Source organism: Heloderma suspectum, chromosome 2, assembly GCF_057233095.1.
Source record: "Heloderma suspectum isolate Gila_16-S chromosome 2, 16-S_ref, whole genome shotgun sequence".
Classification (NCBI taxonomy): domain Eukaryota; kingdom Metazoa; phylum Chordata; class Lepidosauria; order Squamata; family Helodermatidae; genus Heloderma; species Heloderma suspectum.
The window spans coordinates 174,247,145-174,261,095 of NC_139459.1; the positions used below are offsets into that span (position 1 = coordinate 174,247,145).

At 46.7% G+C, this 13,951-nt stretch overlaps 1 protein-coding gene across 1 annotated transcript; it reads right to left on the minus strand.

The window, feature by feature from the left end:
* Positions 1-2,612: 2,612 nt before the first annotated feature.
* On the minus strand, positions 2,613-12,591 carry PRAF2 (PRA1 domain family member 2). Its single transcript, XM_084836203.1, has 3 exons — positions 12,401-12,591; positions 7,002-7,219; positions 2,613-5,109 (listed from the first exon to the last, which is right to left on the minus strand). The coding sequence occupies exons 1-3, from the start codon at positions 12,577-12,579 to the stop codon at positions 4,970-4,972; spliced, it is 537 nt and encodes a 178-aa protein (XP_084692329.1). The 5' UTR covers positions 12,580-12,591; the 3' UTR covers positions 2,613-4,969.
* Positions 12,592-13,951: the final 1,360 nt, after the last annotated feature.

Here is a 13,951-nt window from a genome sequence, read left to right on the forward strand (position 1 = left end):
CTGTTCTTGGTGTTAGCAGTGTAATGTAGTAGCTAGGGCAGGGGAGGGCAACATGGGGGCCGTGCTGCAATTTTTTTCAGCACCATGAAGGGAAGTATGGCCCTGCAATATTTAAGGGGGATATTTAGGGGGCAAAAATGGCCCTGGTCCTCCCAAGGTTGCCCACCCCCAGCATAGAGCATCTGACTAGGACCAGGGCAATGCACATTCAGATCCCCACTCAGCCGCAAAGCTCACTGGGTGACCTTGGGCCAGTTATCTCTCAGCCTAACCTACCTCAAAGGGTTGTTGTGAAGACAAAATGGGAAGAGATGAGCTGTGCAAGGTGCCCTGAACACCTTGGAGGAAGGATGGGGAAACAACATAATAACCCAGACTAGTGGTAGTTTGGGGGAATTGACCATCAAAGCAAGCGGGAGCCCCACCACCTGCCTGCAGTGCAGCCAGGATCATCCTATATTGACTGATGGAAACGTTATGAACGAGTTTACAGTTCAGGTATTTCCTCATCCCGGGGGTGGGGGTGGGCATAATTGCTTGACCCTCTTTACCAAAGGCCTGGGTCAGTTCTTAACTTCTTCAGGGATTGTGGGGAGGCTGGGCACAAGCCTGTCTAGAAAAACTACCCTCAGGTTTTTCATCCCTTCCCATAAATCCCTGAAAAGGTGGGGGTCTGTATTTGCTGAATGGGAAGGAAAATGTACTCTTTTTTAAGTAGCCACTCCCTTCAGACTTCTCTTTTTCCTGAGTTTAGCTGCAATCCTCACAATAGCTGGGGGGGAATTGGTTTTCCCAGCAGCATTATATTGTGTGCTATCCCTGTTGTGATGCAAAGTATTTTGGGGTGGCCTGGTCTTGAATGGGCAATTAAGTCCCATTTGCTTCACAAAAGACCTGTTCCTGGTGGAGCTGAAAAGGGCTACTAGAACTGGTTTGTTGATGGGGATCAACACAGCTGGCAGCATTTTTGGAGTCTCCTTGGGGCTAAGTGGGGCTGCAGCAAAATGTTGCAGTGTATTCTCATTTCCCAGGAGTGCTCCTATCCAGGTGATTCCCCGAATAGGCCATTCAACTCCCCCTCCCATTTCTTTTCCATATTCCCCAACTGAATCTCCATATTTCACATGCTCCATCCTCATTGGGCTGGGGGCTTTGTTGGGAGTCAGGGCCGGGAGAGCTGTTGACCTCATAGGTTTTTGATTTTGTTGTACTTTTGTAAACTTCAGCATTCTCCAGAGCATGATAACTCCCTCTTGTGGCCCTGTTTTGGCTCTGAGCCTGCTTGAACTCATCACCTGAGATTGCTATTGGACGGCGCAATAGACCTGTCATAAGAACACAGCTCTTCTTAGTGCTGGCTCAGACCAAAAGCCAGCCTAGTCCAGCATTCTGCTCACAGTGGCCCATGTCTATGGGAAGCCCACAGCAGGACATGAATGCAATGCCACCCTCTTGAGGTGTTCCTCAGCAACTGGGCTACCTAGGCATACTGCCTCTGATGCTGGAGTCAATGTGCAGCCATCACAACCAGTAGCCATTAGTAGCCTTCTCCTCCATGACTTTGTCTAGTGCCTTTTTAAAGCTGTCTAAGTTAGTGGCCTTCAATACTTGTGGTAACGAATTCCATAGTTTAATTGTACACTGTGTGAAGACGTACTACTTTTTATCTGCCCTGAATCTCCCACCATTTAGTTTCATTAGATGATCCAGGATCTAGTATTATGAAAGAGGGAGAAAAAAACTGCTCCCTACCAATTTTCTCACCATAATTTTATACACCTCTTTATCACGTCCCCCCTTACTTGCCTTTTTTCTAAGCTAAAGTGCCCGAAATGTTGTAACCTTTCCTTATAGGGGAGTTGCTCCAACCCCTTTATCATCTTGGTTACCTTTTTCCGCCCCCTTTCCAGCTCTACAATATCCTTTTTTAGGTACAGTGACCAGAACTGTACACAGTATAAGAAGTGTGGTTGTACCATGGATTTGTATAAAGGCATCATGATACCAGCAATTTCCTAAAGATCCATGATCTCTAAAGATCAATTCCTTTCCTAAAGATCCCTTTTCACAAGAGCTGCATACTTGGCTGACATTTTTATTGAGCTGTCTGCAACCACAACCCTAAGATCTCATCTGTATTTTCATGAAGTTAGGATTTTTTTGCCCCATCATGCATCACTTTGAACCCCATTTGCCATTTTAATGCCCATCCTCCCAGTTTGGCGAGATCCTTTTGGAACGCCTTGCTGTCCCTTTTTGCTTTAACCACCCTAAATAATTTTTGTGCCATCTGCAAACATATGCCCCCCCATAGTTTACCCCTAACTCCAGATTATTTATGAACAAGTTAAAAAAACCACTGATCCCTGGGGGACCCCACTATTTACATCCCTCCATTGTGAGAACTGACCATTTATTCCCTTTCACTGCTTTCTGTTCTTTAACCAGTTATCAATCCATAAGGGAACCCCTCTTATCCTATGACTGCTAAGGCTTCTCAGGGGTCTTTGGTGTGGGACTTTTTGGAAATCCAAGTAAAGTGCCATGCCGTTGCTGGAGATGTAAAGAAAACTCTTTGTAGCAACGCAGGCAGAAAAATGGAGCATACATCTAAAACAATGCAATGATAACCACCAGACTTTATTTCTAAGAGTATGCAGAAATGTAAAAATTGTAGACAAAATAAGTTTACGTAGCTGGGTCTTGTATTGGTCTTTTTTAATGGACAAATGTAACTCGTGCTGTCCCAGGTCTGTCTCATTATTGCACCTGATGTGAATATTCACTGTATGAACCCAGGCAAACCAAAGATCTACATGCATTTAAGACACTGAGCTCATCTTTCACTGGTTTTGTGTATGTATGTGAGGCTCAGGCTCCAAAGAGCAAGAGCAACATTTTTTAGAGCAAATTTGCATTCAATAATATCCAGTGCCACAGTAACAATACTTTAAATATTTTGAACACAAACAAGTGAAGGTCATGCCTAGAGCCCATTGCTGAAACATAGCCCTGTTTAGTTGGAAATAAGCCCCATTGATTTCAGTAGGTATACTTAAGGCAGCCTTCCCCAGACTGATGCTCTTCAGATGTGCTGGACTGTGCTAGCTGGGGGAGCCATGGTCCAACAGGTGGGGGAAGATTGGCTTAAGGTGGTAGCCTGAAGCACTTAACAGTGCACTTGAGTTCCTTGGATTTCCACAAGAAGGGTTGGGCGTACACATGCCTGTTCTCCCCTTGATGAGTACAGCACCAGGGCACAATTGCCATTAGACAGGAAACTTCCACATTGTGCCAAGGGCAATAATTTTCAGTTGGCGTCAGTCCATGCATGCAGGTGCCAGTGCTTCAATGCTAGCAAAGTAAAGAGATGGACACATGGTGAGTGATGTCTAATGGATTGTGTCTATTGTGTGTTTGGAGTGAGAAAGTACTTCAGAGAAAGTCAGTATTTCCAGAAAGTGCCATTTCCACTATAAAACATTGTGGGAAAGCTTCACTGTTTTTGTTGGAAAAAATACCCTTTTACCTATCAAGCACTTTGTCAACTTTTTTTCCAGCAAGAAGTGGTACATAATGGTTTATTACTGGTTCTTTTCTCCCCCCCACTCCTGCCAAAATACCAAATAAATACTATTTGCGTATATCAAGAGATGAAGAGGTACAGTATCCAAATCGCTCTGACAGTTGTCTTCTTTTTTTTGGCAATACTTTTAGAATCTATTTGCTCCTTCATTTATTAGCTATCTATCCCTTGGCAACATCTCTTACACTACTCAGAACTACGCACTATGCTAGGTTTGGTCCGTCCGATATTTTACATAGGGCCCATTTAAATATAGACTAGCTTGAATATGGAGGACGCTATGGGAGGACATTTTGAACTTTGCCTGATTTGGAAGTGGGCAAGGCTGTTCTGCTTCCCTAGAACTGTACCTACAAAACAGGAGTTCTCCAGGGTGGACTTTCCTCCTTTGAGTCTGAATGTATAGTTTGCAACATAGGTCTTTGTCGGCTGCCTGCACTGTGGAGTTTCCCCTTCTCCTCAAGGGAGACCTCCAGGGTTAATGATTGCTAGCCTTCATTATGCCTTTTAAGGCTTGGTTAGATCCTCAAAATGACTTCCTATTGCCCGCTGCCGCCACCTCTCCCGCCAAAACAATCCAACTTGCTCTAACAGGAAACCTCACTTGTTGTACAAATCAGGAGACCAGAAATTCTATAGAAGAGCTGTTGTAATACAGCAGCTAAGAGAATAAGTTTGGTCAAGAAGACCCTTGTTTGAATCTCACCTCTGCCAGAAACTTAGTGGGTGGGCTGAGGCAAGCCACCCTCTATCAGCCTCAGTCCTCTAACTGCCATATAGAGAGGAACAATACTGACCTAAACAATAGGGTAGTTGTACTGATTATAGCAAGATACTGTGTGTGAAGCACTTTGAGCATTCAAAAGTCCATATAAATGTGAAATAATACCATCATACAAGCCAGCCTCCCTTAGGACACTAGAACAACGTTGCCTTTTACATTTTCTGACTGACTTCTCTTCATTCTAGTATCGGGCCACGATGCTTATGGGAGGGTTTTCTAATCAAGTGGCTAGGAGTCCCACGGATCAACACTTTACATTAAAAAAAAAATACTGCCTCATCTTTCATTAATCTTACTTGCTGCTTCTCCCTATCTTGTATACTCTAAAACCAAACAGGGAAGAGTCCTGACAGAAAATACTGCCTTGATTCCACCCTATTTGCTCTCAAGTCTCACGGATTGCAACTTTGAGCCAGGGAGCTCCACAGGTTATCTGCTCTAAGCCAGAGGATATTGCATTTTTTACATGTGCTCACAGCCAGGCCACTAGATTGGGTTAAGTGAACAGATAAGCACAAAGGCCAGGGGTGGGGGGAGAGATAACAGGAATATAGGTAGATAAAGTATTTCCAAACAAAAGGAAGTATTATGGCGACAGTCTAGGATCCAGCTTCCTGTTCCTGTCCAAGAGCTTCCAGGAGCAGCCCCATGGGTGTGCGCTTGAGTCCGATGCTCTCAATTTTGTTCTCAATCTTGTTTTTGAGGTTACGGAGACGCAAGGAGGCATGGCTGAGGATCACTGCGGTGGAAGTGGGGGAGAGAAGCGAGGTTTATATAGACAGCAGTGGAAACAGAAAGCCATTACGTTCTCCCGCTACAGATCTTGCCCTTCCCACAAATAGATGTTCTTATAGCCAGTCCCACAGGAGGGATCAGTTATTTCCTCCAGAACAGAAACACGGGGCTAGAATGTCCCCTTTGTCTCTCTCTCTCTACACCTTTGTCAAAGCTGCTTTGCTAGAGCAGCTCCAAAATAACCAAGACAAACCAAGTTTCCTGCAGATATTTTCTCACAGAATTTGTACATCTGCTTTTGCATGATATAATGCATAGGGTGGCCTTCCCCAACTTGGCACTCTCCAGTCAGGTTGGACTACAACTCATATCAGCCCCAACCACCTGAAGGCTGGGAATGATGGGAGCTTTAGTCCAATCCATCTGGAGCAACAAAGGTCGGATCAAAATCTTCCCAACCCTCAGCAGCGCAACAGCACAAAGAAACCATCATGGATGAACCTGCAATAAAGACCAAGTAATAGTACACTCATCCAGGGCAGAAATTCAAGGCTAGAGTGTCCCTTTCATCTCTGCCCCCAGCTTTCATAGGAGATGTAGGACAGCTGGCCATCGCTAAAGAGAAAAGCAGGGAGAAAGCCAGGCCTAATCTTTTGTGCAAGGAACTGGTCTTTATGGTCTCTGCCCTAAAAACGAACAAAACAACTCAGTATCTTGCAGCAAAACAGCTCAAGTTCTGTGACAAGAGCCAATTTTTGCAGTTATATGAATTAAGCAGGGGTGTATCATTTTTCAGAATTTGGATGGCTTATTCTGCATTTGTAAACTATTTCCCATTATTTATTCTCGGGAGAGGGATGAGCCACGAAGACCACAGAAGTCCCACTCAGTGATCCCTAGAATTCTTATTCAGCTATGGCTCTCAAATTTCACAAAACACTGCCCACACTTTTCCAAGTGTATCTTTTCAACCGCTATGCCTAAAGACTTGCATTCTTTTTCTAACTGAAAGCTGAGAGTCCCTGGAAAATGAACTCTGTGATCAGTGTTACATTATGCAGGCTTTTTGTACTTCTGCAGAACAGCATACACATAGCCCTACCTGTACCATGGAAACATCACAGAATCGAGAACCAGTTAGTGTGGATGTTAGCATGATGGGACTAAATACAGCCCATTTATTCTCACACCCATACATAAAAAGACAGCAGCAATTTCTTTCCTGCAACAGAAGGATGCAGCCTACTAGTAGTATAGGTTTTTACAGAGTGGAATGTTGATTAATACACAATCCTGGTGGAGGAACAATGCAACCAACCAACTGCAGCTACATACACAAATTCCACACGCCCCAGCCACGTAGTAATGCAACTCGTTTTGATGTTTGAAGCAAAGGAAGACCCAGTCAGTTGCCAGCAGGAAGGTTTGTCCCCTGCCCACATGGAGTTCTGTGCAGAATGCAGGATCCAGCACAAAATACAGAAGCCACAACATCCCCACCTGCATATTTTTGACAAGCTAGCCCATCTGGGAAGGGCAAAAGGTAGACACTGACGCTCCACCCCGTGAGCATGGGAGCTTTTTGTAGGCATGGTCTCTGGTTTCAGATTTATCTGAACCACATGAGGACTAGAAACCTGCTTTTTTATTTTAAGTGAAAGCTAAGATCCTCAGGTGTCCATGTCAGAACAGATTCCATGCGCGCAAAATCATGCTCTGCTTATGTGTTCTTGTAAGTATTCTATGGTGAACCTCAAGTTCCATGCAAACATTAACATATGACAAAATAAACAAAATATCTGCAACCATCACGTAACCTGGATGCATCTATGGTGCACCAACTGGTGCAGCCTTCCTTCACCCACACTGCTCCCTCCCCCCTTTTTTAGGACTCACACGTTATGGGCAGGGCAATGAAAAACAGAAAGGTGGCAGAGCCTTCCACGAGAGACACCAAAAAGTAAGCACAGCCAAGGATAGCAAGGACGCAGGTGCAGGGATAATTCCGCCGGAAGCGTCGCACAGGAGCCTTGTTCTCGGCTACCCAGACGAAGCTCAGAAACATCAGAGTGACAAGCGCACCGCTCAGCGGAGTCAGGAGGGGGCGGAAGTACCTGCAAGAGAGGGGCAGGATGGGATCTCAAAATCCATTTTCAATTCAGTGGAGAGACAACATACCTTGCTGACATGACAAGGTAGATCAGCGTTGCCACAGTTTATAATCAGAGGGGAACCTCAACAGCTGTGGAAAGATAGTATCTGGCCCAGAAAATGCCCAGAGACGGGAACTTGGGGTCATGGCTGCCTCACATCCATCCATGGCTTAATTGCAGTCCATTCTGGATCCCATGACAGAAGCAATTGCTGTTGCACAATCTGGCCATTTCTCCCCTCCTCCCTCAGGGCAAAATGGAGTTTTCCTTTATTATGATTATTATTTATTGTTAACCTTTCTGTACCACCCCATTTGCTACAAAACCATCAAGGCAGTATATAACAATTTAAAACCATACAGACACCAACATTAAAAACAGTAAAACTTTTAAAGTACATAATTTAAAAGACCAAATTGAAAAGATGTGACTTTACACCCTTTCTAAAAGCCCAGAGAGTGGGGGCCAATTGTGGTGTTTGAGGGAGGCCTTCCCATACCTTGGGAGTAACACAGGAGAAAGCCCTTTCACCGGTGCCAGACAGATGGGCCTCTGTGGGTAATGGTGTCCTCTAATGAGACAGGTGACTCCTTAGACAGTCAGGTCCTAAGACTTTTAGGGTGCAATCCTATACATGTTTAAACAGAAAAAAAATCCTACAACTCCCAGCATTCCCCAGCCAGCTATGCTAGCTGAGGAATGCTGGGAGCTGTAGGACTTTTTTCTGTCTAAACATGCATAGGATTGCGCCCTTAGTTCTTTAAAGGTTAAAACCAAGACCTTCAAGTCTGGAAAGCAACTGGCAACCAATGCAGGTCTTTCAGCACAGCCGTAACATGGTCCCAATACCATCCACTGCTTAAGCAGCCCAGCTGCCGCATTTCATACCAATTGAAACTTCCAGACACTCTTCAAGGGTAGCCCCACGAAGAGCACATTGCAGTAGTCTAAATGTGATGTAACCAAGCCATGGATAACAGCTGCCAAGTCAGACTGACTCAGGAAGGATCACAAGTGGCACACCAAGCATAATCGTGCAAATGCACTTTTTGCCACTTCCACCACTTGGGGATCACTGAGAAGGATCAAGGAATGCTCCCATGCTACGAACCTGGTCCTTTTACAATTTAGACACCAGTAGACACTAATTTGGGGCTGCGGTGGCTTAGTGGTTAAGATGCTGAACTGCAGACTGGAAGGTCGGCGGGTCAGCAGTTCGAGACCCGAGTGCTGCATGACGGAGTGAGCTCCCGTCTTCAGTCCCAGCTTCTGCCAACCTAGCAGTTCGAAAGCAAGAAATTGCAAGTAGATAAACAGGTACCGCCTCGGCGGGAAAGGTAACAGCGTTCCGTGCACCTCGGTGTTCAGTCATGCCGGCCACATGACCACGGAAGCGTCTTCGGACAGCGCTGGTTCTTCGGCTTAGAAACGGGGATGAGCACCGCACCCTAGAGTCGGACACGACTGGTTGGGAACACCTTTACCTTTAGACACTAATTTGCACTTAAAACTTACACTGAATTTCATCCATCATTCTGTGTAGTCTACTCTCGCCTTTGGGATCTCCTAATTCCAGGAGAGGGGGAGGTAGAAAAGTAAGACATCAGGGCCTGCTCTAGCTGGAATTTCCCTACCACTACCACATAAGGCCATCTACTGCCATCTGCTGTGCGGGAAGGATCCTGATGAATTTTCACGTATTACTATTGCTCGTTGTGATTTTTAAAATATACTTTGTTGTTACTTATAAACCACCTTGGAAAGATTACCTTTTATTGATGCCTCACAAGATAGCAAAAACAAACACAATTTCTTGTCATTTTAGATTAGATTCACAGCTCTGCGTATAAATGCAGCCAAACAAGGGAAGTACTCATACGTCCTAACAGCAGGGAGATCAACGAGCCCTTGCGAGGAGGAGAAAAGGGTTAGGTAAAATTGGGGGGGAAACCAAGCCAGAGCCATCCAACAGCACCTTTCCGCAAGTAACACCCTTGTGCTCATCATTAACAAAAGTAAAGGACAGGGGTGGGCAGCGTTTTTTCTGTCGGGGGCTGCATTCCCACATGGATAATGTCAGGAGGTGCATGTGGGTGGGGCGAAAGCCATGGTGGGCAGGGCCAGAGCGAAAAGTCACACCTTTTCTCACTCTTTCTGCCCCCCTCTTTTGTCTGTCACCCTCTTTCCTCCCACCCAGCGGACTGCCAGGGAAGGGACAGATCGCTCTTGCCAGAGGTCTGAACTGATCACATGCAGAGGGCTTCTGAAATTAGGACAAGGGCCGCATATAGCAGTAGGGCTGCAGGTTGCTCACCTCTGGAATAAGATATCCTGACTCAGGGCAGCAGGATGACTCATTGGTTCCCTTCCAGCTAGACCCAGTGGTGAAAACCACTAACTTAGGCTGCAATCCTATAGTAATTTACCTGGGAGTAAGTCCCCTTACCATCAAGGGGACTTACTTCTAGGCAGACATGCATAGGACTGCACCATTTGATGGCTTTTTAAGAGTAATGACACAAATGGCCATGTTGGCTGGGGAGGATGGGAGTTGTAATCCAACACATATGCAGGGCACCAAATTGTGGACAGCTGAGAAATGGTCTGTCAGTAGCGGCTATGAGCCACAATAGCTAAATGGTACCTCCACTGCCAGAGGCAATAAACCTCATAACTAGATGCTGCAGATAAACAACAGGGGAAGACCCAGTGTGTGAGAGCCCTGGGGGAACCAAGATGGCTTCTGCTGGAGACACAAGACTGAACCTGGCTGGCCTCAGCCAGCCCCAGCAAAAGAACGTTCACGTTCTCAGAAGCAATGCTTACAACACAATCTTTTGCATGGTTACTCAGAAGTAAGTCCCATCGAGTTCAATGGAGCGGACTCCCATGTACTTGTGTATAAGACTGCAGTTTTAGGCTGCCATCCTATGGACAATTACTTTGGAGTAAGACTCTTCTAAGAACGCTTTCCCCGTAAATCCATTAAATCCAAGATCTAAAATTACCGAACTATACCAATGATGGGACTTACTTTTGAGTAGACAGACATGCATAGAATCGCACCATTAACTTCTAAAAAGGATGATGTAAGGGCTAATGTCTCCTCAAGGCAACTACATACAGCCTCCCATTTGAGGGGGGCTAGATGGAATCCGCACACTCAGAGGCACTGAAAATGACTGCTTTACATGCTCCTGGAATGAATGTAGGATGCTGTTTTCTAACCCTGTGACAAGGTTTCTGTGCCTATAATAATAATGATGCAGCTGATCAAGGCACAGAAAGGGGGGAGTAGGCACAACCTTAGGCTGAACTCTAACACGGACAACTTCCAGGATGAAGCCCTGAGCTCAATATAAGCCCTACCCCCTGTATTTGGGTTGCCATTGTGGAAAGTGTCCTTTAACCTCACCCCTAGTGTGTTATGTGTACCCCAAAATGGCAATGCGGTTATAAGAATGCCGTCGACATCTGCATAAGGTGTTCAACAGATGCTTGTGCTAGCTCACCTTGTTTTGGCACCACAGACTGTAAGAAGCAGATTACAGCCTGTCAGCAGTGGCTCCTCCCCAAGGAGTCACAGCTCACAGCCTGTGCTGCGCACTGATGAGCATTGTACTCGGTGCAGCAACTCAGTATCAGCAGCTGGCAAAGGTCCACCCTGTCCAGAGAGTCCAGCTTCTTTCCAGATAACAGACTGTGTAAATGCCTCCAAGGATGTGTCTAGTGGAATGTGGCTAGAGTTCTTCCCTATATGTGGCGTATTTCGCTGTATAAAAGTCTGCCCCACTGAACATTCAGGGCTCTCTGCCCCTTTGCTGACTGTGACTTTGCTGACTGTGACTCTCGTTAAGTGCCTGTGAGTCTCGTAATAAAGCACTTTTTGATCCAGAAGTCTTATCCGTGTCTAGTGTGATCCATTGTCCGGCTAGACAAACATGTGAGCGTGTTCCACTCTTGTAACACCAACTTTTCCTTTGTTTTTAATGCGCCTGCTGCTTCTATGCCTTAACGATTACTTCGCATACAGAAGAGAAACAGGCAAAACATTTCCTGGCTTGGAGAGAAACAGTGCCAGAAAGCATCGCATTCTAACTTTCTGTATGCCAGCCCCAAAGCGGTCAGGTGCAAAAGAGAAAAACAAGCACCACGTGCCTCATACAGCAATCACAACCTGAGAAAAAAAGGCTTCTCCACAAAACACGAGTTTGGTTACTTAATACCAACGCACACAACAAACACGCCCGACACAGGGCCCAGTAACACTCAGCAGCTCACGAGCAGAAGCTCTCCCAAAGAAGCCAAAAGGAAATAACTTGAAAAAGCGTTAGAGTTGAAACAGACTTTTACCCGTGTTTGGTTGTATTCGTGTGGTTGTTAGCGCTATAAGAATACCCCCCCCACACACACACACATATTTGTCCACGTTTGACCATTTTGGTTTTGTAAGTACCATTTGTATATCAACCAGGTCTTGGGCCGCGCTTGTGACAAATGCAAAAGAAGCCCCTGCACCCTTAATCAATCGTGCATAGGAGGGCGCTGGCGCAGCTTGCATGACAAGCTATTAAAGGTACAGGAGCCCTAAACCCTTTTGCGTCTGGCCATCCTACGTTAGAAGGCCAAAGGAGAAGGGGACGGCAGAGGATGAGATGGCTAGATAGCATCACGGATGCAATGAATATGAACTTGAGCACGCTCAGGGAGACAGCGCAGGACAGGAAGGCCTGGCGTGCTATGGTCCATGGGGTCACGAAGAGTCGGACACGACTGAACGACTGAACAACAACATCCTACGTTAAAGACACAGGAGCAGAAAAAAAAGGGGGGGGGCAACTCTCCCCTGCACTTCTGCTTTCCCGCTACGCATGGCACAAACAGGAATTTCGCAGCGCTTCCACGGTATCCCATCCCCAGGATGCTTACTAGAACTCCGATTTCTAAAAGACACCCCCTTCCTCCTGTGACTCCCCCCGCCCCCAGAAAGCCCGCCTCCTGTGTAAGGCTTAGCCTCTGGGCGATTCCCGCTCTCCCGCCGTCGGCGTGCTAAAGGAGGGTCGGATCCTGCACGAGCAGCCCCGCTCCTCGGAAGGGCGCGCAGCCCCGCATCCTCAGCCCGCCGCCGTGGCACCCACTCACCCGCCGAGCAGCAGCCCCGCGCCCAGCACCAGCAGATAATTGCTCTGGTAGTAAAGGAGGTTATTGAGGACCCGGTTGTGCCAGCGCTGCAGGTCTCGCAAGTCCGGGGGAGCCAGGCGGGTGGAGCCCAGCAGGAAATCATCCAGCGGCCGCACCGGCGGCAGCCGCACCTCGGACATCTTCGCTCTCTCGGGGCGGGGAGGAACTACACTCCCCACAATGCCTCGCGGTGCCTGGCCTGGCCGCGAGGCACTGTGGGGAATGGAGTCCTAGGGACGAGCGCGCCGCCTTTGGGAAGCCCGTTGCATTCATCGCTTTGCCCCGGGACCAATGGAGGCTGGTGGCTCCGATTTCAGCGGTGTTGTGAATCCGCTCTGGGTTTCCGTCAGAACTTTGAATGAGCCATTTGGGGATTGGCCGCAGCACCTTGGATAGCTCTTTTAGAGTTCTGACGGAAACCCAGAACGGATGTACAGCCCCACCGAAGTCGGGACCACCAGCCTCCACTGCCTGGGACACTTTTTTTTCTTCTTTTTTTAAAGCAGGAGTTTAGTTGATTTTCCTAGTTTGGAGAAACCTCATTTGCGGCATGCTATGATCACAACACTGTGTGCTGCATTCTGCTGAAGATCACGCGGGTCTCTTATAGCGGCCTTTTGAATCGGTGCCGCGTGCTGGGTTCAGAAGCCACTGTTGCTTCTCCACTGAAAGAGACCAAAGCAAAACTGCGGCACGACCAATCATATTTAAATATAACATTAGGTTATAGGTTAAATATAACATTAGGTGTCTAGCCTAGCAATGCCCGGGAGGCACAAGGTAGAGCCTGGGGGTGACATCATGCGTCTGCCAGATCTTGAAAGACAAAAACGAAGAGCCTTCTTAAAGGTAGTGCTACAGTCCTGAACTCCATGGGACTTGCCTGACTAGACACGCATAGGACTGCACCATAAGCAAATTTATTGTGGTGACATTTTGTGGCCTACACCCTCTGTTATCATCAGATGCATCTGATCATCATGTAAGACATAAACTGTGGAAAGGGGACAGAAATTTGAATGCTGGGGAAAATAAAGGGGGGGAACAGGGGGGCATATTCCCCTCCCACATGTGCACTCTCTCTCAAAATAGTTTCTGCTTGATATTGACTCTATTACCCAGTTTACACAACATAACAAGCCAGAGCCACACAACCATGGTTTATTAATCATGAACAACCCACAGTTCACAACCCAACAACAAACCATGGGTTCTCTTCGTGGGTTGTTCATAGTTAAACCATGGTTTGTTAGTGCAGATGGATTCACACAACACAACATCCCATGATTCAACAACAACCCAGAGTTCAATGACAACTCACACTCAACCCATACTCAATTTGCACTCTGGCTTATCATGTGTGAACCCAGCCTACATGTGCTTTCTAACCCTACATTATCTCCCTTTATTTATTACACCCTTCACCAACCTGGCACCCTCCAGATGTAGTTCAACACATCTGGAGGGTGCCAGGTTGGAGAAGGCTGATCTACTACAGTATTGATATATTGG